This window comes from Schistocerca serialis, chromosome 5 (genome assembly GCF_023864345.2).
Source record: "Schistocerca serialis cubense isolate TAMUIC-IGC-003099 chromosome 5, iqSchSeri2.2, whole genome shotgun sequence".
NCBI lineage: Eukaryota > Metazoa > Arthropoda > Insecta > Orthoptera > Acrididae > Schistocerca > Schistocerca serialis.
Window position 1 is genome coordinate 347062258 of NC_064642.1, and position 25661 is coordinate 347087918.

The 25661-nt window shown below is 43.3% G+C and overlaps 1 protein-coding gene across 3 annotated transcripts in view; it reads right to left on the bottom strand.

Annotated features, from left to right (window-relative positions):
• LOC126480722 (protein spire) overlaps window positions 1-25661 on the bottom strand; it is a 797250-nt gene that overhangs the window by 248494 nt on the left and 523095 nt on the right. For all 3 annotated transcript variants that reach the window (XM_050103982.1, XM_050103983.1, XM_050103984.1), the window contains one exon: window positions 927-1047. In XM_050103982.1, the coding sequence (XP_049959939.1) occupies window positions 927-1047 (121 nt within the window). The remainder of the gene's footprint in view (window positions 1-926; window positions 1048-25661) is intronic.

Below are 25661 nucleotides of genomic sequence, written 5' to 3' on the forward strand. Positions count from 1 at the left end.
GGGTAACCGCAGCCATGGTCTCCGAGCTGATAGTCCATGCTGCTGCAAACGTCGTCGAACTGTTCGTGCAGATGGTTGTTGTCTTGCAAATGCCCCAACTGTTGACTCAGGGATCGAGACGTGGCTGCACGATCCGTTACAGCCACGTGGATAAGATGCCTGTCATCTCGACTGCTAGTGATATGAGGCCGTTGGGATCCAGCACGGCGTTCCGCATTACCCTCCTGAACCCACCGATTCCATATTCTGCTAATAGTCACTGGATCTCGACCAACGCGAGCAGCGATGTCGCGATACGATAAACCGCAATCGCGATAGGCTACAATACGACCTCTCCCAAAGCCGGAAACGTGATGGTACGCATTTCTCCTCCTTCCACGAGGCATCACAACAACGTTTCACCAGGCAAAGCCGGTCAACTGCTGTTTGTGAATGAGAAATCGGTTGGAAACTTTCCTCACATCAGCACGTTGTAGGTGTAGCCACCGGCGCCAACCTTGTTTGAATGCTCTGAAAAGCTAATCATTTGCAAATCACAGCATCTTCTTACTGTTGGTTAAATTTCGCGTCTGTAGCACATCTTCGTGGTGTAGCAACTAGAACTGACGTGTGTGTGTGTGTGTGTGTGTGTGTGTGTGTGTGTGTGTGTGTGTGTGTGTGCGTGTGTGTGCGTGTGTGTGTGTGTGTATGTGTGTGTGTGTTTTAATGGCATAAAAATAGGACCTTATTTTGCACAGCTACTGTAAATGACTTTCATAAAAATGTTCCGCTAATACATTTGAACTGTGCACCAAGTGTACCAAGTGTATGTAGATCAAAAGAGGAAAAGTTGGCGGATGACTATCCAACACACAGCACATATGAGAGAGATAACGTGACTCGTTCCCTGCGTGTGTGCTAAGTAAGGTAGGCAGGCAGGTACTCACTCCTCTTCTTGAGGTGGGACAGGGACGGCCGCAGGTGGCAGCCGCGCTTGATGGACTCCATCAGCAGCTCCCTGGGCGTGCACTGCCTGCTGCGGGGCGGCGGCAGCTTCCGCTCGGACGCCTGGAACACACGGACTTCTGTTAAAGCTGTGCGACACACACGAGTACCGTCACAACCGTTGCCACCACCAGATGGCGGCAGCGTCGTCGACGAAACGCAAGAAGGAGAAGGAAGAGGAGGAGACAACGAGACAGAAGAAGACAAAAACATAGGAAGTAGGAACAACAACTTAACGAATGGCATAAACCCTGCTGTTTCTTCAGTGTTAAACAGGGGCTATCGGAAGCGTACTTTCTGGAAGACAAATGTTAACATTTGCGCTAAATCTTCCACAGAAATTCCGGTGTACCAGCGGTGGTCATCACGATACCTTTCACCCAATAGCGGGCGTTCCAACTGTCATGGTCGGTAGTAGGAATTTTTAAAACATATTTATTAGCTTTTCATAAAATTTTGAAAAAAGCATTTGGTAAGTGATTATTATTATGTGTTATACCTTGCTGCAGATCTGCTGTATAAATTTTATGAAGTAAAGCAATTTCACTACTCTATAAATCACGATTAGTGTGGAACCAGTGGGCAGTTAGAGAATTTTACCACTAACAGAGATACAAAAGTGGGCATTAGGTACAGAAGGTTCACTATCCCTGAGGGCAGAACGACTGTGAGCCAACCCGGAGAATGACATGCGTTCGGCTACGAGTGTGTTAATTCGTTTGCAATTAACGCTTCTCTTTGTGTAAAGCAAAACCATGTTTTCCCCAGTCCGTACAATAGTTAATGCTCGTACTGTGTTTGAAGAGAAAATTTCTATCATACAAAAGCATGTACGAACAGAGATGCGAGGGAAACTCGCAGACAAGATGACTTAGTGACAATACAGCGAAGGCTTTAAAACCACTTGTCTTATTTGCTGGTCAATGGTCCAAGCAACGCAAGAGGCTACTTGCGGCGCCAAACAGAGACGTGCCACACACACGAGTTGAAAAATTGTAGAGGCGTCAAAGTGAAAAATTTACATAAAGGGTGTATCACAATCAGTAGGACGAAAGTATACGATAATTCAGGTATACGGTAATTCAGGTATACGGTAATTCAGGTATACGGTAATTCAGGTATACGGTAATTCAGGTATACGGTAATTCAGGTATACGGTAATTCAGGTATACGGTAATTCAGGTATACGGTAATTCAGGTATACGGTAATTCAGGTATACGGTAATTCAGGTATACGGTAATTCAGGTATACGATAATACAAGCAAACCTGGTATCGCGAACGAGCCAATTGTGAGACAGTCGCGAATGTGTGGTTACGAGCTGCCAGATTTCAAAATCAATTTTTTCCCTGTTAGTATTACTTTCCAATGAGGAATACATCTCACTGGGCTGCGATTTCGCCCAAGCCTAATCTTAACAAGAAGTACAATACCACTTAGGCTATTTATTTGTTATAATTTACTCTATACTCGTGCCTCTGAAAGGGGGTATTCCTAGTGTCGTTCTCACATTTGGAGGCGATACTGATACTTCTCTGCAATGAGTACGAATTCTTTCAAACATCTCCGGACCATATCGTACATGTTGACAATACTGTACTATGCACTACTCCAGTTCTTCAGACGTATTGGCAGGAGTGCTGTACTCAAGACAGACAGAAAAATCTAGACGATTGATGTCACGTGACCTTGGAGACCAAGATATGGGTTGACCTGAACCCAAGCATACTGCCACGATACGTATTTTCTTCTATCTTCTATGAGCAAAAAAATGTGACCTCGTCCAATCAAGCATATACTACATTTTCCGACATTGCGGAAGTTGAGGTAGCCCGCCCTAGGAGAAGGGGAGGGAGGGTGTTCGTTTTGCTCGCGCGTACCATCTATCCATCTGTGATGATGATGATGATGATGCAGTTCCATACTCCGAGACGGAGGGTAGGGGAACGATGCGGGAGACCCGCACCGCCGCACTAGGCAAGGTCCTAGTGGAGGTGGTTTGCCATTGCCTTCTTCCGACCGTAATGGGGATGAATGATAATGATGAATACGACACTACAACACCCAGTCATCTCGAGGCAGGAAAAATCCCTGACCCCGCCGGGAATCGAACCCGGGAACCTCGTGCTCGGGAAGCGAGAACGCTACCGCGGGACCACGAGCAGCGGACCATCTATACAGAGGTTCCCAAACTGAGGGGCGCGCCCCCCTGGGGGGGGGGGGGGCGTGATGATGTTGCAAGGGGGGCGCGGGTGGAGTTAGCGCTATAAACCTAATACTTCTTTTTAATATCGATATTTTAATAAAAATGAATGTGCAGATATTAATGATAGATTATGGGCTAAATGCAATCGTTTGGCGTCCCACTTCCCGCAATCCTATCTCAATAACCTATCCTAGAACTTACAGCTTTTGAAGATCGCGTTTAGAATGTCACACACAGAAACTCTCAAAATTATGAAGGCGATATGCGTTAATTCTAATATATTAGATTAGTAAACAACTTACTTCTGACAATTGGGAAACAGAAAAGCCAGGTATTAAATATTCCGTACAATTGTACACGTCAACTGAACGTAATCATGTTATAACTTTTAGCCGTAGTAGGCTATGTTCATCACAGTAATAATCACTTATACTGCGTAACTGCAAAAATGCCGTTTTATTACTCTGTCAACCCGTGGATCCCCATGTGATGCGATTACAGTGACTTTAATAGACTGTATAGGCTTCCAATGAACTGGCGGGTTCGTAATTTGGTCGCCAGGGTTATGCCCTTTGTCACCAGAAAAATGTGCACGACGTGAATGCGAAACTAGTACAAGTGTTCGTTCTAAACAGAGTACTTCACGCCGTTCTGGAAACATTGTAGTGACTGCTAACAATGAAACATAACCCAGCTAGGTAGACAATGAAGTCCATTAGTGAGGCTATTTTTTTTCGAACGGGCAGTACTACAGCTCTTTCATTCGGATTACTTATCTGACAAAACAGTTATTTTTCTTCTGCCTTTTTGAAATACGGCATAATTTCGTTTGAAATCAGTGTACGTTCTTTGCTGCGACAATGGCTTCTTTTGGTACGGGTACAGAGATAACTGCTTGGCACTGTGCACAATTTCAAGCGATGTGTGAGGAGTATCCATGACCTTACTTAATTGCTGTGAAATTTGACAACCAATTCATTGATGTTATCTCAAAACTTGTAACGTTTCGTTTATAAGTAACGAAAGATAGGTGCACGAAAATGATTTTCGCATTAAACCCCAGGCTGCACTGCTCAGAACAGCACCGCTGAACAGGTACCAAATTCTTAGGGTGCCTGTGGGCTGTTTCCGCCCTAATCCAGGACAAGCCCGTTTCTCCCAGCAAGAGCCCTGCTCGGCCACCAGGTTGCAGACAGACGGTGCACTGACTACCTGCGCTGCGGCTGGGCTTCCCCGTTCTTCACCCCACTCCTCACAGGCAGTCATCTGAGGTGCCGACAGATGACAGTAGCTTTTTTTTTATTTCAGTTGGTTGCTTGCAGTTGTTGACACATCTGATGTATTGGATTTTGCTGAAATCGCGTTGAATCTTTCACAGTTGTGCCTCAGTAAAATCAGTGTTAGTGCGAAATTATACTGTTAACTTCTTGTTTTCTTTTTACTTCCCCATGAGTGTCGTGAAAAAACGTAAATATAATGATGATTATATCAAATACGGTTTTGCTTCTATACAAAAAAATGGTGTTGACCAGCCGCAATGTATTATTTGCAATGAGGTATTGAGCAATGATTCCATGAGACGTTCTCGTCTGGAACGCCATTTGTGGGCAAAGCATGGTGCACTGAAAGAGAAGCCGAAGGAATTTTTTGCCGCAAAATGTGATAATTTGAAACGGATGAAGTTGGATACTGCTGGATCCTTCGCTCAGACATTAGAAAAGGTACTAGAATCCTAGTATGAGTTATCACTACTTATTTCAAGGACCAAGAAAAGTCATATTATCGGAGAGTCACTAGTCAAACCCTGTTTGTTGAAAGATGCTGATATCGTTCTTGGGTCAGAAAGTAAACAAAAACTTTCACACTTACCGCTTTCCAACAATACTGTGAAACGTCGGATTGATGATATGGCCGAAGACATACAAAATCAGTTAGTTACGGCCGTCAAACTATCGCAGTTTTTTGCATTACAGTTAGCGAGAGTACCGATGTTGCGAATTGTTACTAACTGCTAGCTTTCGTTCGCTATATAGAAAATGAAGCAATTAAAGAAGAGTTGCTGTTTTCTAAAGAGTTAAAGACAACTTCAAAAGCAATTCATATAATGGCAGTCGTCTCCGAATTCTTTTGTAAAAATGAGTTATCATGGCAGAAACTGATAGGCGTATGTACAGACGGCGCCCCATCAATGCTTGGATGTCGCTCAGGATTCGTGCAGATGATTAGAGAAAAAAAAACTGGTGTTACTGCTATCCACTGTGTAATACACCGTCAAACATTGGCAGCCAAGACACTTCCAAAGGAACTCAATGATGTCTTGAAATTGTACATAAAAATCGTGAATCATATTAAAAAGTGTGATCTAAATTCCAGGTTATTTACGGCTCTTTGTGAAGACTTGGGAGCAGAGTATAAAACACTTTTACTTCATACAGAAGTGCGCTGGGTCTCAAAAGGAAATATGCTAGGAAGATTATTTGAACTTCGAGACGAAGTGATGCAGTTTTTGGAAAATAACAAACAACCTAATTGTATGTGGAATTTAGAAAGCCCGGAGTTCATGTTGCATTGGCTTATCTGTCAGATATTTTTTAATATTTAAACACATTGAATTTGAAATTACAAAGTGGAGAGTCAAACGTAATTTTTCATCGGGATGCCATCAAAGCGTTTACTGATAAGATGCAACTATGGAAACGTAAAATTTTAGCCTGCAATTATTCCTGTTTTCCCAGATTGTTTGGAATCCTGGAAAAAGCCCTATTTCAAAACGACTTTAAGGATACTGATACTAAGAGTAAAATATCGAACCATTTGCAGCACCTCATTGATGAATTCGAACGATACTTCCCTAACAGTTGTGATGATAAAATTTATTATAGGTTAGCGACGGATCCATTTCACGTTGACGTGGATGTGTTGCCAGACAGACTACAAGAGGAAGTCTTAGAAATTAAAAATGATTCTTCAGCGAAGCATGACTTTGAGAAGATGGATAAGCCTTTATTTTGGGTGAAATATCTCACGGTGTATCCCAGCACAGCAGAACAAGCACTGAAACTATATTTACCATTTTCAAGCACTTATTTGTGCTGAAGAGCATTTTCAGCGGTAGTGGCGATAAAAAATAAGCTTAGAAGCAAACTCAGTATTGCCAATGATTTACGTTGCGCATTTTCTACTATTCAGCCAAGAATTCAAAATCTTATAAAAAATATGTAAGCTCATCCTTCACATTGATTTATTTGTTTCTTGCCATATGTGTGTGGAAATAACATTTTTATAATAAATACGTCACATTATAAGAGAACTTGTTATTTTCCTCCTAACTATCCTTACATTTAGGTAATACTGTAAAATTATAAAAAACTATTTCGAAGAAACAATATAAAATAAACATAGTGAATCTGATTTAAATATAAATACTGCGTGTGATCCTTATGGATTCTGATGTTACCTGTGGTATGTTATTTCAACTAATAATAGTATTTCTTCTGGATGAAGACACAGCGAAAGTTTATCCTAGATATGACAAGCGAAGAGTACTCCTTAAATCGTATACTGGTGAAGAAATGGTGTGCAGCAAGGGAATGTAATCAAGGTAAAGAAGTTGTTTAATTCATAGTTTTTAAAGTTCTGTGTAGTCTGCAAACTTATTTTTTATTTTTTGTCTGGTTCTGGGAACTGGGCCTTTGTCGCCGTTCGGTAACTGTCGTCGTTGACATAAATGCCAACCTACCCGCAATGACAGTGGGGAGCGTTATAGGCGTACAAATCAGTGATGTTCGTTAACACCGTGACTGACAGACTATTTTTGATAATGAGTGAAAGTAATATGATAATGAGTGAAAGTAATAAGCTACACTCAACTTAAAATAACGGCCCGCATCCACTAATCTGCAAAGGCCGCAAATATTTTTCCTTTTTTACCAAGGACTTTCTTTACTTTAGGAGTGGCTTGTAATCACTAGACTAGACTGATGACGTAATAACTGCGACTCGATACATTAACAGCCCACCATGTTACATGACGTCACCATCACAAATTTAACAATAGTTTCTTGATAATTAATAAAAATCTATTTTTTTAGGGGGGGGGGGCACGGAAGTTTTCTTTTCGGCAAAAGGGGGGGGCGTGACAAACAAAAGTTTGAAAGTTTGGGAACCTCTGATCTATAGCGCCTGCACCCGCCGTGCCTCCTAGGGAAACACGGTTGCCTAGCCCCCCCCCCCTCCTCCTCCCCAATGACGTAGAGACGACAACCTGACGCGCCACTGGAGATTATATATATATACACACACGTGTGTGTGTGTGTGTGTGTGTGTGTGTGTGTGTGTGTGTGTGTGTGTGTGTGTGTGTGTCTGCGCGCGCCTCGCGTTGGACGGAACAGTGTGAACGTACGTTTACAAGCTGTGGAAAACAAGAAGGAACATTTTCGACATCAAAAGCTGTTTTACTATCATAAAGGGAAAACCGCCTCACAATGCCAGCAGAAGATTTGCGCTGTATATGGGGACGATGAAATAAGGGTTCGACCATGTCTAAAGTGGTTTAGTCGATTTAATGCTGGGAATTTTGCCGTAACAGCCAAACCGCGATCTGGACTGCCAACGGGTACGGACATAGAACGGTTTTATGACATAATAGTCTACAGTCCACGAATGGCAACCCGAGTGTTGTCACTCGAGCTCAATGTCACTCGTGCTACTGTAGCCAGGAAATTGAACAAGCAGGGTTATGTAAAATTCGCGATGTACAGATTCATCACGAACTGAGTGAAACGAACTTGATTCTGCGCGTGTCTATCTGTGACTCCTTATTGAGACGCAATCAAAATGCTCCTTTGCTGGATCGGCTGGCAACTGGAGAAGTGGATCGTGTGCAACAACGCCATGAGGAGTAAATCGTAGCGCACGACAGGGCAGCCATCACTCTGTTCCCAAGCCACGGCTGCCTCCGACAAATGCTCTGTTTATCTGATGGGATCGCAAAGACTTTCTATATTACGAACTTTGTCCGAATAAGACTATCGCTTCCAAGAAATATTGTTCACAGTTGGATCCTCTCAAGGTAATCGCTGACGAAAAACGACCCGATTGGAGACGCGATGTCGTCTTTCACCATGACAACGCCAGACCACATACCTCAAAGGTGACCCGTCAAAAGCTGCGTTCTTTTGAGAGGGATGTGTTACTCCAACCGCCTTATTTGACAGACATAGCCCCTTCCGACTTTCATCTGTTCCGTTCCCTGCAGAACGGTCTGAATGACAAATGCCTCACCTCCTTGGAGGACTGCAGATTTAACCTCCAGGAGTCATCAACTTTAAGCCCCCACATTTTGGAAGAATGACGTTTATAAGCTTCGAGAGAACTGGCAATATATTGTAGACAATAATGGCGTACACAGCAGAAAATAAATAGTTTGTTTAAAAAACCGATCCACCTTATTTAGTTATATTGTGCGCGGCCTTGCGTATGAAAGCATGTAAGCAGATAGGCAACCACTCTGTCGTAGCTGTGCTGCGGGAAGGTGTGTTCCCAGGCGTTCTTCGTGATTACACTGTGACGAAAGTCGAACGAGCTTATGAGACAACCCAATAAATATTGTGTGGCTCACGGCTTAGAGCAAATATTTCATCAGACGTCACTTCAGTGATGGGCGGGTCAGCTTAAGCTCGTGCTGTCGCCAGTAATCGAATATAAATCCACCACGTTAAAAACGTAAACGCTACTGCTCAGCTAAGGAGGGGGATTATTATATTTATTTCCTGAGTAAAATGATTTTTCGTTCCTGACGTTTCATCTAGAGCTGCACTGGACACCTTCAGAATCGCTCCTGTCTCCGTTATTTCCTGTCCACCCCGCTGCAGAAGTATTACGAACGATCAGCCGTGTACTTCCGCCACAGTGATGATACAGTAACGAGTAGAAAACTGCACGCGCGCCGTACTGTGTCCTCTCCCACCGAGACACAGACAAAATCATAGCGCCGATCCGAACCACCGGTATGCACGCAGCCACCTTACAAGGTAGACGCACTCAAAGTCTAGCAAAGACTATATGTCAGTATTAAGAGGCGCTACGAGTTTCTAAGAACAACGAACCAAGTGCAGCTCATTGTCGATTCTGCGTGACGAAGGAAACGGAATTCTATGTTTAAAATGTTCTGTGGGCGGCTGCTTTTCCAGCTAAGTATTCTGAGCATTCCTTCTAGCAGCTAGCACGCCGTCGAGGCGGGGAGTAATACCGAAATGACTGAAGGAAGGAGCTCAGTTATGCGTAAGGCGAGTGTGGCGGAGGGGAGGTGAACGGAATCGACGTTTATAACAGGAAATAAGTACACGATGACAATTCTTGAAGTACATGAAATAAAACCGTCATAACGTCTGAACGGTTTGCGCGCGGAAGTTCAAACTGCACGCGTGACCGCGGGGCATGATGGGAATTAGTATGCGCATGTATGGTTTGATTTAGCGACGACCCGACTTTTATTTGGATGGGTTCGTCAATAAGCACAATTGGCGCACATGGAGGACTGAAAATCCGCATTTCGCGATCTAGATATCTCTTCACCCTCAACGGGTGACTGTGTGGTGTGCAATGTCAAGTCACAGAATAATCGGTGTGATATTCCTTGATGGCACGGCGACTACCGAACGGTACATGAAGGTTTTGAAAGATGATTTTATCCCCATTATCCAAAGTGATCCTGATTTCGACAAGACGTGGTTCATGCAAGGTGGAGCTCGACCTCATCGAAGCAGGGGAGTGTTTGATGTCCTGCAGGAAGACGTCCTGGCTGTGGGATACCCAGATGACACTGGCAAGGGCCTCGACTTTACGCTATATTCTCATGATCTGAACACACGCGACTCCTTTTTGTGGGGCTATATTAAAGACAAGGTGTACAGTAACAACCTCAAAACCATTGCTGAGTTGGTAACAGCCATTCAGGAGGTCATCAACACCACCGGTGTTCCGACACTTCAGCGGGTCATGTAGAATTTCGCTATTCGTCAGCGCCACATCATCGTTAATAATTTCAAAAATATCGAACGTGGCATAACCTAAATCCGAATATCTGTAGTGACGTTTTCATGTTGAATGGAAGTGTGCACGTCGTAGTTTGTAACCAATTTATGTTTTTTTCATATAATGCAATAACTGTCACCCTATATGTGCACTCTGTATTATGTCTGTGCAAAGGCTGCAGCAATAACTGGCTTCGTTCAGCCGTTGCTTGAGTATAGCTCGTCCTAACTACGTTGGATTAGCAGAATAACATCAGAAAGGAGCTCCCAAACCAGTCACAAAAAAACACGTGGAACACAGCGTAAGTTATCTACCTGTTCAAAAAGGGTAATAGAAATGACTTGGAAACTACAGAGACATTTGCATGTCGAATGCGGCGTAAAAGTTCTACTCAATATCTTCAACAATATACGAGGGCTATCCACAAAGTACATTACGTTTTGGAATTAAAAATAAATAAAGTATTGGAAATTTTTTTTATTATATACAGATGAAAGCCACACTTAAATACTACTTTTCTACATAGTTGCCATTTAAATTAAGGCACTTATCGCAGCGATGGACGAGCTTGGAAATTCCTTCGTCGCAAAATTCGGCCGCCTGCGCCTTCAACCACGTGGTTACCTCTTCTTGAAGCTGTGCGTGTTCATCAAAACGCTGCATAGCCAACCACTTCTTCATTGCTGGGAATAAGTGGAAGTCGCTCGGTGCCAGGTCGCGACTGTACGGCGGATGAGGAAACAACTCCCACTTAAAAGATTCGAGATCTTCACGAGTGGCATTTGCCGTGTGGGCTCGGGCGTTGTCGTGAATCAGCAAGATCTTTGAGCCCAACTTTCCCCTGCGCTTGTTTTGTATTGCTCTTCTGAGGTTGTGCAGAGTTTGGCAGTACCTTTGAGAGTTTATTGTAGTGCCTCTTTCCAGGAAATCCACAAAAATCACGCACAGCTTCAAGAAGAGGCAACCACGTGGTTGAAGGCGCAGGCGGCCGAATTTTACGACGAAGGAATTTCCAAGTTCGTCCATCGCTACGATGTTGTTGTTGTGGTCTTCAGTCCTGAGACTGGTTTGATGCAGCTCTCCATGCTACTCTATCCTGTGCAAGCTTTTTCATCTCCCAGTACCTACTGCAACCTACATCCTTCTGAATCTGCTTAGTGTATTCATCTCTTGGTCTCCCTCTACGATTTTTACCCTCCACGCTCCCCTCCAATACTAAATTGGTGATCCCTTGATGCCTCAGAACATGTCCTACCAACCGATGCCTTCTTCTGGTCAAGTTGTGCCACAAACTTCTCTTCTCCCCAATCCTATTCAATACTTCCTCATTAGTTATGTGATCTACCCATCTAATCTTCAACATTCTTCTGTAGCACCACATTTCGAAAGCTTCTATTCTCTTCTTGTCCAAACTATTTATCGTCCATGTTTCACTTCCATACATGGCTACACTCCATACGAATACTTTCAGAAATGACTTCCTGACACTTAAATCAATACTGGATGTTAACAAATTTCTCTTCTTCAGAAACGCTTTCCTTGCCATTGCCAGTCTACATTTTATATCCTCTCTACTTCGACCATCATCAGTTATTTTGCTCCCCAAATAGCAAAACTCCTTTACTACTTTAAGTGCCTCATTTCCTAATCTAATTCCCTCAGCATCACCTGACTTAATTAGACTACATTCCATTATCCTTGTTTTGCTTTTGTTGATGTTCATCTTATATCCTCCTTTCAAGACACTGTCCATTCCATTCAACTGCTCTTTCAAGTCCTTTGCTGTCTCTGACAGAATTACAATGTCATCGGCGAACCTCAAAGTTTTTATTTCTACTCCATGAATTTTAATACCTACTCCGAATTTTTCTTTTGTTTCCTTTACTGCTTGTTCAATATACAGATTGAACAACATCGGGGAGAGGCTACAACCCTGTCTTACTCCCTTCCCAACCACTGCTTCCCTTTCATGTCCCTCGACTCTTATAACTGCCATCTGGTTTCTGTACAAATTGTAAATAGCCTTTCGCTCCCTGTATTTTACCCCTGCCACCTTTAGAATTTGAAAGAGAGTATTCCAGTCAACATTGTCAAAAGCTTTCTCTAAGTCTACAAATGCTAGAAACGTAGGTTTGCCTTTCCTTAATCTTTCTTCTAAGATAAGTCGTAAGGTCAATATTGCCTCACGTGTTCCCGTGTTTCTACGGAATCCAAACTGATCTTCCCCGAGGTTGGCTTCTACTAGTTTTTCCATTCGTCTGTAAAGAATTCGTGTTAGTATTTTGCAGCTGTGACTTATTAAGCTGATAGTTCGGTAATTTTCACATCTGTCAACACCTGCTTTCTTTGGGATTGGAATTATTATATTCTTCTTGAAGTCTGTGGGTATTTCGCCTGTTTCATACATCTTGCTCACCAGATGGTAGAGTTTTGTCAGGACTGGCTCTCCCACGGCCGTCAGTAGTTCCAATGGAATATTGTCTACTCCGGGGGCCTTGTTTCGACTCAGATCTTTCAGTGCTCTGTCAAACTCTTCACGCAGTATCATATCTCCCATTTCATCTTCATCTACATCCTCTTCCATTTCCATAATATTGTCCTCAAGTACATCGCCCTTGTATAGACCCTCTATATACTCCTTCCACTTTTCTGCTTTCCCTTCTTTGCTTAGAACTGGATTTCCATCTGAGCTCTTGATATTCATACGTTCTCTTATCTCCAAAGGTCTCTTTAATTTTCCTGTAGGCGGTATCTATCTTACCCCTAGTGAGATAGGCCTCTACATCCTTACATTTGTCCTCTAGCCATCCCTGCTTAGCCATTTTGCACTACCTGTCGATCTCATTTTTGAGACATTTGTATTCCTTTTTGCCTGTTTCACTTACTGCATTTTTATATTTTCTCCTTTCATCAATTAAATTCAATATTTCTTCTGTTACCCAAGGATTTCTACTAGCCTTCGTCTTTTTACCTACTTGATCCACTGCTGCCTTCACTACTTCATCCCTCAAAGTTACCCATTCTTCTTCTACTGTATTTATTTCCCCCATTCCTGTCAATTGCTCCCTTATGCTCTCCCTGAATCTCTGTACAACCTCTGGTTCTTTTAGTTTATCCAGGTCCCATCTCCTTAAATTCCCACCTTTTTGCAGTTTCTTCAGTTTTAATCTACAGGTCATAACCAATAGATTGTGGTCAGAGTCCACATCTGCCCCTGGAAATGTCTTACAATTTAAAACCTGGTTCCTAAATCTCTGTCTTACCATTATATAATCTATCTGATACCTTTTAGTATCTCCAGGGTTCTTCCATGTATACAACCTTCTTTCATGATTCTTAAACCAAGTGTTAGTTATGATTATGTTGTGCTCTGTGCAAAATTCTACCAGGCGGCTTCCTCTTTCATTTCTGTCCCCCAATCCATATTCACCTACTATGTTTCCTTCTCTCCCTTTTCCTACACTCGAATTCCAGTCACCCATGACTATTAAATTTTCGTCTCCCTTCACAATCTGAATAATTTCTTTTATTTCATCATACATTTCTTCAATTTCTTCGTCATCTGCAGAGCTAGTTGGCATATAAACTTGTACTACTGTAGTAGGTGTGGGCTTCGTATCTATCTTGGCCACAATAATGCGTTCACTATGCTGTTTGTAGTAGCTTACCCGCATTCCTATTTTCCTATTCATTATTAAACCTACTCCTGCATTACCCCTATTTGATTTTGTGTTTATAACCCTGTAGTCACCTGACCAGAAGTCTTGTTCCTCCTGCCACCGAACTTCACTAATTCCCACTATATCTAACTTCAACCTATCCATTTCCCTTTTTAAATTTTCTAACCTACCTGCCCGATTAAGGGATCTGACATTCCACGCTCCGATCCGTAGAACGCCAGTTTTCTTTCTCCTGATAACGACATCCTCTTGAGTAGTCCCCGCCCGGAGATCCGAATGGGGGACTATTTTACCTCCGGAATATTTTACCCAAGAGGACGCCATCATCATGTAATCATACAGTAAAGCTGCATGCCCTCGGGAAAAATTACGGCTGTAGTTTCCCCTTGCTTTCAGCCGTTCGCAGTACCAGCACAGCAAGGCCGTTTTGGTTAATGTTACAAGGCCAGATCAGTCAATCATCCAGACTGTTGCCCTTGCAACTACTGAAAAGGCTGCTGCCCCTCTTCAGGAACCACACGTTTGTCTGGCCTCTCAACAGATACCCCTTCGTTGTGGTTGCACCTACGGTACGGCTATCTGTATCGCTGAGGCACGCAAGCCTCCCCACCAACGGCAAGGTCCATGGTTCATGGGGGGCAGGATCGCTACGATAAGTGCCTTAATTTAAATGGCAACTATGTAGGAAAGTAGTATTTAAGTGTGGCTTTCATCTGTATATAACAAAAAAAATTCCAACACTTTATTTTTAATTCCAAAACGTAATGTACTTTGTGGATAGCCCTCGTAACAACATTTCCTGCTCATACACTTCTCCTGAACACGGAAGTCTATTCAGGAAAGGACATTCAAGTAATAACAATACTTTTGCAATAAAATGACTGACAGAAAAAATCAAGATACCTTCGTCTCTTTTATACATTTTGAAGAAGTTTTCCATTGATTTGAATGATAGTGGCTACCCACCAAACTTCATAAAGGCAATCAAAAGCTCATATCGTGAAACAAAATCGTAATAAATACAAGAGATAAAAGAACAGATGAGATGAAAATCAGTTGAGGGGTGAGCAAGGGAGGTTTCCTTTAAATCACACTTAACATTTCTATTTACAAAATGCTAAGCATTGGAAATCAGATACTTTAAATAAACACACCAACCTATATTAAATTTGATAAGCACACTAACTGTATTATTACGATAAACCAACATGACCTCCAGATAGTAATACATGTGCTAAATCAAACTTGTTTAAATCAAACTTGTTTAGAATAAGACGAAAGTGATGGCCTTTCAACGTCATCCAATATGCTCGTAAATACTAATTAATAACAAAGTAATAGAACAGGTGTGACATTTTAAATATTTGTGCTGTGACCAAAGTTATGATAATTATATAGCAGTGTGTACCCACTTCAGCTCTAGAAAAGCGTTTTGTGTTCTACGTTTTGCGCAGTCCGGGTCAGTAAAAACTGTTCAGCGTGACTTTCGTACTAGGTACGATGTGGATCCTCCTACAGCACAGAGCATTAGACGATGACATGAACAATTCCGACAAACAGGTTGGTTGTGTAAAGGCAAATCGCCGGGCTGTCCCCGAGTGTTTTACACAGATGTCGAACGCATACGTCATAGCTTCACAAGGAGTCCGCAAAAAACAGTTCGCCGTCCAGGTCGACAGATCAACATGCCTCCAATATCCGTCTGGCGTGTATTGCGCCGACGTTTGCACACGAAACCGTACAAAATTCAGCTACTGCATGTTCTTCGTTATGATGACGAACAACAACGTATGGACTTCTATAATTTCGTTCTTGCCAAGATGGAGGATGACAGTTTTCTTCCACAATTAGTGTTTAGTGGTCAGGCAACATTCCATTTAAATGGAAAGGTGAACAGTCATAATGTGAGAATATGTGGTACGAAAAAACCGCATAAAATTGTACAAAATTTACTGTATTTTGAGCAGTTTCACGGGAAAAGAACTATGGTCCATTTTTCTTTGCCGAGAACACTTACAGGAAGCACATATCCCGATATACTTGAGAACTTTCTTTTCTCACAGCCGGAGACGCATTCGAACGACTTCATTTACCAACAGGATGAAGCACCGCCACACTGGCATCTGGAAGTGCGGGAATTTTTAAACCAAAGGACTACTAAACAATGGATTGGTCGCACTGAGCCCAATGATTCATCTTACATTACTGGCCTCCAAGGTCACCGGACCTGACTGTATGTGATTATTTCTAGTGGAGGTTTATAAAAGACTCAGTTTATGTGCATCCATTACCAACAACAATGAATGAACTGAGACATGGCATAACAGCAGCTATGGAAGATGTAACTCAAGACATCCACGCTGAAGTTTGGTAATATTTGGATGCCGCATTAATATATGCCGTGCATCTTAAGGGGGCATATTGAACACCAGTGAAAAGGTATGATAAAACTGAGTTTCCCGTTCATCAATAAACAAAATTCATTGTAAATGATCATTAGTTTCAGAAATACAGACGCGTCAAATAGGATTTTTTTTTTTTTTTTACACAACAGAGCTGAGATTATTGAGCAGAGTGAAGAGCTCCACAGGAAGAGGTTCAATGATGGACGACGATGTTCAAAATTAGTTAAACGTACATGCTATTAATGACGAGAAACCCGAATACAGAGAAAGAGATGGAAACAACATGCGAATCCCTAACCACAACTGGAAAGGAAGCAGATACTGGCCATTAAAATTGCTACACCATGAAGATGACGTGCTACAGGCGTGAAATTTAACAGACAGGAAGATGATGCTGTGATATGCAAATGATAAGTTTTTCAGAGCAGTCACACAAGGTTGGCGCCGGTGGCCACACCTACAACGTGCTGAAATGAGGAAAGTTTCCAACCGGAGGAGAAATGCGTACCATCACGTTTCCGACTTTGATAAAGGTCGGATTGTAGCCTATCGCGATTGCGGTTTATCGTATCGCGACATCGCTGCTCGCGTTGGTCGAGATCCAGTGACTATTAGCAGAATATGGAATCGGTGGGTTCAAAAGGGTAATACGGAACGCCTTGCTGGATCCCAACGGCCTCATGTCACTAGCAGTCGAGATGACAGGCATCTTATCCACGTGGCTGTAACGGATCGTGCAGCCGCGTCTCGATCCCTGAGTCAACAGTTGGGGCATTTGCAAGACAACAACCATCTGCACGAACAGTTCGACGACGTTTGCAGCAGCACGGACTATCAGCTCGGAGACAATGGCTGCGGTTACCCTTGACGCTGCATCACAGACAGGAGCGCCTGCGATGGTGTACTCAACGACGAACCTGGGTGCACGAATGGCAAAACGTCATTTTTTCGGATGAATCCAGGTTCTGTTTACACCATCATGATGGTCGCATCCGTGTTTGGCGACATCGCGGTGAACGCACATTGGAAGCGTGTATTCGTCATCGCCATACTGGCGTATTACTCGGCGTGATGGTATGAGGTGCCATTGGTTACACGTCTGTCACCTCTTGTTCGCATTGACAGCACTTTGAACAGTGAACGTTACATTCCAGATGGGTTACGACCCGCGGCTCCAACCTTCATTCGATCCCTGCGAAATCCTACATTTCAGCTGGATAATGTACGACCGCATGTTGCAGGTCCTGTACGGACCTTTCTGGAAACAGAAAATGTTCGGCTGCTGCTCTGGCCAGCACATTCGCCAGATCTCTCACCAATTGAAAGCGTCTGGTCAATGGTGGCAGAGCAACTGGCTCGTCACAAAACGCCAGTCACTACTCTTGATGAACTGTGGTATCGTATTGAAGCTGCATGGGCAGGTGCATCTGCACACGCCATCCAAGCTCTGTTTGACTCAATGCCCAGCCGTATCAAGGCCGTTGTTACGGCCAGAGGTGATTGTCCTGGGTACTGATTTCTCAGGATCTATGCACCCAAATTGCGTGAAAATGTAATCACATGTCAGTTCTAGTATAATATATTTGTCCAATGAATACCCGTTTATCATCTGCATTTCTTCTTGGTGTAGCAATTTTAATGGGCAGTAGTGTAACTGAGAAGCTGCACATATTCCAATCAATATGTGGAATAAAAAATAGAACAGCACATATAAAACCCGAAAACACACAAAAATTAAATTTTTATGAAACTATGGCTACACCACAGAAGAATAGATACATAAGACAGCAAAATACAAACAACAGAGCTGAGATTATTGCGCAGAGTGAAGAGCTCCACAGGAAGAGGTTCGATGATGGACGACGATGTTCAAAATTAGTTAAACGTACATGCTATTAATGACGAGAAACCCGAATACAGAGAAAGAGATGGAAACAACATGCGAATCCCTAACCACAACTGGAAAGGAAGCAGATACTGTCTGTGCGGAAAGTGCTGGGAGTGATTTAATTCCTAGCGACGTCAGCATAGTACATACGCTTACAGCTTATACTAGCAACTATAAACAACAAATGTGCATTTGACTAGTCAGTTGTGGATGGTAATGTGAAGCAGTGGACGTGCGACTGCAGTGTGTCACAAATCGCAAATGGACGAACATCATTAGATCAAAGTGTCCAATACATTCTCCAAAATGTTCTGAAGAAGAGAAAAGTGTGTGCAACCTTTGTCTCACACGCCTTGACAGTCAAACAAATTTATTTTATTTTTTGCCATGAAAAGAACTGTTAGCGTTCTTCATTTGACTGATCATTAATGGTGACGAGACTTTGCTGTTATCAGTAGAAATGACCATAAACGGTGCAGTGCAGAATGGGTCTTTGATGTTCCGCCAAGGCCGAAGAAAGTGCAAATGTGCAGCGCGAGTTGGACAACATTTCAAAGGTCTTTCTTTCGACACTTTCGCATGGTTAAACGAACGTTATGTGCGCTGTTCTCAAGAGGAGGGGGGGGGGGGGGGTGAAGACTACGTTTATGCAGAAATGGTTCAAATGGCTCTGAGCACTAAGGGACGTAACTGCTGAGGTCATCAATCCCCTAGAACTTAGAACTACTTGAACCTCACTAACCTAAGGACATCACACACATCCATGCCCGAGGCAGGATTCGAACCTGGGACTGTAGCGCCTAGAACCGCTCGGTCATGCCGGCCGTTTATGCACAACACCTGACGTGTTTAAAACGACTGTCTTAACTTTTCTCTATTTTTTGTTTATCCAGTCTCGAAACTTTTTGGACTGACACGGTAGATTCAAGGAAACAAGACTACTAGTAACACTATTTTACTATTACGACGACGACGACGACGACGACGACGACGAAGACGACGACGTCGTATACAATGAGCTTCGATCAAGCGATCGTCTTCGAGGCGCACATTAACACTACATCACATTAAAGAAAGTTTCTTTGGCATAAAATACATATCCTTTAGTTACAGCATGTGTCTCATACATTTACATCACTTATCTTGTTTATTTTTCATCAATAACCAAATTCAACGATCAACATTTCATTTCGGTGTTAAGCGTACTGTCTAGCCAAAGTCGTAACCTAACCCATGATCTGAAAATGCTCGCTTGACCGAAACTATTTTCTGTGAATAAATATGGATTACAGCATGATTTCATGACGCCGTTCTTCAAATGCACTGAAGATGTGCAGCACTGTTTACAGAATATTACATGAGAAATAGAGAAGATCCAACGAAGAGCAGTGTGTTCCGTCAGGGGATTATTTATTAAGCGCGAGAGAGTTAAGACATACTCACCAAACTCCTCGGGTAAACGCTACAAGAGAGGCTTTGTTGAACACTGAGGTGTTTTCTGTTAAAATTCCGAGAGCGTACGTTCACGAAGGAGTAGGGTAACCTATTAATTCCCTCCACTTAAATCTCGCGAGGAGAAAAATCAGAGAAACTGCAGCGCATGACGAAGCTTAAGGACATTTCGGCAAACAGAACAGGGATAGGCGGGTCGAGAAAAATGATAATGCTGCCCTGGAGTTCTCATCACCACATAGCTTAAGATCGCTTACTGAGTGTAGGTGGAGACGTCGAAATAGGGGAAAATGTCTACTTAAGCACACAGAACTAACAGAGATAGCGCCTGACGTCTATGCTTCACTGTCCAACGAGCACGTTATGAGTGTAGCATTCACTGTAGGGGAAACTCACTGAACCGAAGATACTCGCTTATCTGACGAGTTAAGTATTTCAGTGCTGTTATTATTGTTACGGTTAGTTTCCTTGCTGTTACTAAATTAGATTGGGAATGCTCAAGCAAATCGGGGGAATAACGGGTCTTTGTAAGTGTTGCGTAGACAAGACCTGCGCCACAAGCATTAACAGTTTCTGAACTTTTTACCAAGCTACAGCCTACATAATTAAGATATATAAATATTAAGAACATAATTAATAATAATTATTATTAAGAATTGGACCACGCTTCTACCGAATTGCTATTGAGCCAGCCCACTCGGTTCGTGCCTAATTAGGGGATAGACACATGTAGGTGAAAATGCTTCGGACATGAATCAAATCTCTCCTAAAGAAATTATGCAACTGCAATAGCCTTACGAGAGTCGCGAACGGAATCCTGTGCGGAATATTTTGTCCTATATTACGGCTCTATTAGGGGCATTCAATTATTTTGTTGGGCTTACCATCGAAATCATCTTACAACCAGCTAAACCACACCATGTAATACTTCATCCTTTTTGTACTTTGCTTTTGCTTTCATAGCTTACATTATGCTGTACAATGTAGTATACAAGAATGTGCAGTGCAAAATTGAGAAGTAGAAGGACAGGCATAGTGAATGCCTTTACCAGTGAAATAAATTACAAACATATAAGTGGGAGGGCAGTAGAAAAAGAGCCACACCGTCTTGCAAAGTAAAAGTCGAAACTATCCAGTGTTTTGCCTTTCTTTTATGAATAAACCTTTGTAATAGGTACCTACTGCCAATAATACACTTGAGTGGAAGAACAGTTTGGTCAGATTTAGACATAGTTTTGTTAAGTTCAGGTACATTAGAGTGCTTTCGATGTTCACATTTTTTTGTAGTTTTAACTTTGGCAGCTAACATGGGGAGTAGGGAAACAAATTAAAGGAACAACTCTAACGAAAGTTTTTGGAACTAAGTGCCGTTTGGCAGTTTAGGATGCAAGGACAATAGCGGCGAAACAGCAAAATAGTTTTGCGATTACATTTCAAAAAGCTCGAATGCACTTTCTACGAGTTACGTCTTCTGACTTTCTACTCAATTGCTACGTGTATCTGAGACGCGGGTAAGGATGCGTGATCGGTTTGCGAAGTGCATGATTTTTTCCTGGGGGATGGAGAGAGGGGGAGAAGCAGCAGTTTCCCTCGTCTGCCCCATCGCTTGATAGGCCCTTGGACCGCCGGAGTGTATACTATCAACAGGAAGTAATTCCGGAAGATCAGCCACATGAAGTCTTGTTATGCCAATTGATCACTATCGATAGTTGTATACGCCTTAGGGCGTGAAAATCCCGGCGGTGTTGTTAGCCTAATTGACGCTTATCGAAGAACGTGCGAATATATGGCGATCCAGGTGAAAGTAAACACACACTGCAGAAGCAGCCTACCGCCACGGGACAGCTATACAGGAACTGAGAGTCCCTACAAGCTTTTCCTCGTTCGGAATACAGGTGGACCGTACATGTAAGCGACATCGCCGTTACAGAATATCGTTGGACGGCATCGCGGGAGAAAGTCACGAACACGACGATGTGGGGTATTGTATCGCGGTTTCACCACAGCGGGTTGGCGTCCTCGCCAGCGGCGAGTCTCTCGAGAAAGTGACAGTGGGTGGCTATAGGTGATCGGTACGGTAACGATTGTCAAACAAGTAGGATAGGTCAGGCGCTGTAGTCGGACTGCGAAGTGAAGAGCGAGCACGCGAGTCCCCACACACTACCTACTGGTTGTCCCAGTCTTCTCCAGCGCTCCTTTTCTGGAAGTGGCGATTCAGTGCTCAGACAAGCAGTCTTTATTTTCCATTACACGTGCTAACACTATACAGATGCAGAAATTTGTTACTAATGCAACTATCACAAAATCTCCTTTATCCGTTACCCACATATATCTACAGTAGTATTTCATTTTCGCGTCTACGATCACTTTATAATAAGATTTACGCACTGAAGAAGTACATGTTTTTACCGAATTGAAGTTTGTGTTACGATATACACGAGCGCCTAGTGAAAGCATGTATCGAGCGGACGTGCAAAAAAGAAATGAGAGAATCGCTAATGGTGAAAACATGTGGATATGATAATGGAATCAAGAGAGAAATTTTATCAAGCGGAACACGAAAACCATGTAACAGCAATCGTCGTAATTGGAGTAATAAAACAGAAGACACCATTTAGCCCGTTTCTTAGAATTTTTGAAGAATGAAAAGCTACCTTGGTTACTGTCGCTACTCCCCATACCTGGAGGACTCTGAGAACGGCATAGGGACCAAGACAAATCGGAAAATGACGAAAGCAACAAGGATTTAACATCAAAGAATTCATTCACATCAGTGTGGAGTTAGTTTGTGAGGAAACTGAAAATATGAAACAAACCTTGGTTTTACTTACACGCAATATGATATAGGAGTCCATGTGCGATAAATTGGACTACAACGGAAAACACAGTTTTTAGCTAAAAAAAGTGCTCTGGTTTGTAAGTGAACTGTAGAAAGATTTCTGTGTACTACGACGACAATTAAGGGCTATATACTCAAAACAGGGACGACTGTGTTGAGTCAGTAACCAATGTGTAATAGCGCAGTCTCTTAGAGACGCAAAGATGAAAATCGAAATAGAGCACACAATTGTAAAAAACTGCATTTTGTGTCTTTCAAAGTAGCATATGAAGTTCACTCAGAATTTCTGCTAGTCCAGTTGCGCCAACACGTTAAGTCACGCGTAACAATTATTTGAGAACGGTTGAAATGAACATTTTACGTCATTATGAAATTAAAAAAATAACAAGTACATCAAAGCAGTTATCACAAGGCAAATCAAGAAACTCTTCCGGAAAAGTTGCGGCAAGCAGGAAACTTAATGCGTTAAACGGGTAAACGAAACGTTTCTGTAGTTGTCTCAGTAAAAACGCCTACACCACAACGGATACGCTTACCCGCAAGACAGAGTGGCATAGCGGTAAGTCGACACAACGTAGCGAAGGGGCTGCAAGGAAATGAGCTGTGGCTGTACAAACAGAATTACATCCGACGTCTTGTATCTCAATAGTGCCTTAAAACTTTTTTTTAATTTGTGCTTCATTATTTCTGTAATTTCATGACGAAAGAGCTCTGTGTACGTTTTCTGGCCGATTTACAACTATGTGATAAAAGAAATAGGATACGTAATATTATCGTGTTGGACTATCATAATGCAGCATCTCGTCGTGGTATGGATTCAACAAGTCGTTGGAACCACCCAGCCGTTCATAATTGCTGAAGTGTTGCCGGTGCCGGATTTTTTGCACGAAATGACCTCTCGATTATGTCCCATAAATCTTCGATGGGATTCATGTCGGGCGATCTGGGCGGCTAAACCAGCCGCTCGAATTATCCAGAACGTTCGTCAAACCAGTCGCGAATAATTGTGGTTGTTTTCAAATATGAAGTATACAGAGAACGGGAACACGAATGGTCACAAGCTTGTTTGACCCATGGGAGGGTGTCAAGGAGATGCTGAAAACCGTGCTCCGGAAGATTCTTTATGATAGGCGCAAACACTCCCGGAAAGTCTACAAAGTCACAAAAACCAGCATTAAGTGACATATCTAGGAATGTACAAGGGGTGTTCCATATTGATTCACTAATTATTTATACCTACCATTGATGGTGCGCTATCTAACATATCAGGTTCAATCCCGCGTCCGGTCATCCTGATTTAGGTTTTCCGTGATTTCCCTAAATCGCTCCAGGCAAATGCCGGGATGGTTCCTTTGAAAGGGCACGGCCGACTTCCTTCCCCGTCCTTCCCTAATACGATGAGACAGATGACCACGTTATTTGGTCTCTTCCCCCTAACAACCCAACCCCTCTAACATATCACTATACACTGATCAGCCAGAACATTATGACCGCCGACCTACTATCGATATAAGCCCGTCCAGGCGATAGCAGCGTCACCTGGTGGCGAATGACTGCTAGTCAGACACATGCACGGTCCATGTAGAATCAGTGAGCGTCCTGTCAATGTTTATAATGGGGAACGCGAGCGGTCTGTCTGAGTTTGACCGAGGGCAGATTGTTGTGGCTGAGAGGCAAAACTGCACGACTTGTAGGGTGTTCGAAGAGAGCTGTGGTGAATGTCTTCAAAATCAGATGAAACCACGTCTATACGTCGTGGGGCTGGACAGCCACCCCTCATTACAGGCGTCATACGTCGTAGCCTGGGCAGACTGATAAAACAGGATAGCTTTGATGCTGGGCAGAGTATAAATGTGTCGTAACACACAGAACTCCGAACACTCCTAACGATGGGCCTCTGCAGCCGACGACCCATGCATGTGCCAATGTTAACAAAACGACATCGGCAACTATGACTGAAATGAGGACGTGACCATCGGCACTGGACGTTGGCGCAGTGACAGAGCGTTGCATGGTCTGGTGAACCACGATACCCTCATCATCATACCGCTGGGAGGGAGCGAATCCGTCTCCTCCCAGGGGAACAGCTTCTTGAAACGTGTATGGAGGCAAGCTGGCGTCGGCTCCATTATGCTCTGGGGGACATTCATGTGGGTATCCATGAGTCCTGTGGAGCTCGTACAAGGCACCATGACGGCCAAGGGATATCGTACACTGGTTGCAGACGACGTGCACCCTTTCATGAGAATCATATTTCCCGACGGCAGTGGCATTTTTCTGTAAGATAATGCGCCATGTCACAAGGCCTGGAATGTAATGGAGTGGTTCGAAGATGTGCTGGCCGCCCAAATCGCCAGATCTGAACCTTATCTATCACATTTGGGATGTGATTGAACGTGGCGTCAGACCTCATCGCCGCCGCCCCCCCCCCCCCCCCACACGCGCGCGGAATTTACGGGAATTAGGTGATTTTTGTGTGCACATGTGGTGCCAACTCCCTCCAGCTATCTACCAAGGCCTCACTGTTTCCTTGTCACGACGCTTCGCCGCTGTTATGTGTGCCAAAGGTGGACATTCCAGCTATTCGGTAGGCAATCATTATGTTCTGGCTGATCAGTGTAGTTGCAAATATTTTGTACTTCGATCTATCCTCATGTACCAAGACAATCACTAGAGTGTAATTCCTGCACAATACAGCCCTTTTCCGGCAACTGCTGTCATTGCGTGAGCGAACAACGTGAGTGTGATCACCATGGATAGTGCGGACGACGTAGTTTCTGTGGGAGGAGAGTCATCATGAGCCGGAGAACGAAGCCCAATCAAATCAGCGGAAGCATACAGTGGAGCACCTGCCCCCCCCCCCCCCCCTCACACCGAAGAAGTACCCTATAGCTCACCGACTTATGGGACAACGATGGAATCCGCAATGATTGGCTGGAACCAGGCACCACTATTAACAGCACGGTGTATGTGGATACTTTTCGGAAGTAGCTCTGTGCAGTTCAAAAGAACCACCGACGAAAATCGGCGAAAGGAGAGCTATTGCTAACGGCTATACTTATACCCATAGGAGTCTGACAACTACGGCTGCCATCGCTGACATGGGTTCCCAGGTACTGCCACACCCACCCGACCTATTGATTTAGCCTCTTTTGATCACCACCTATTCAGC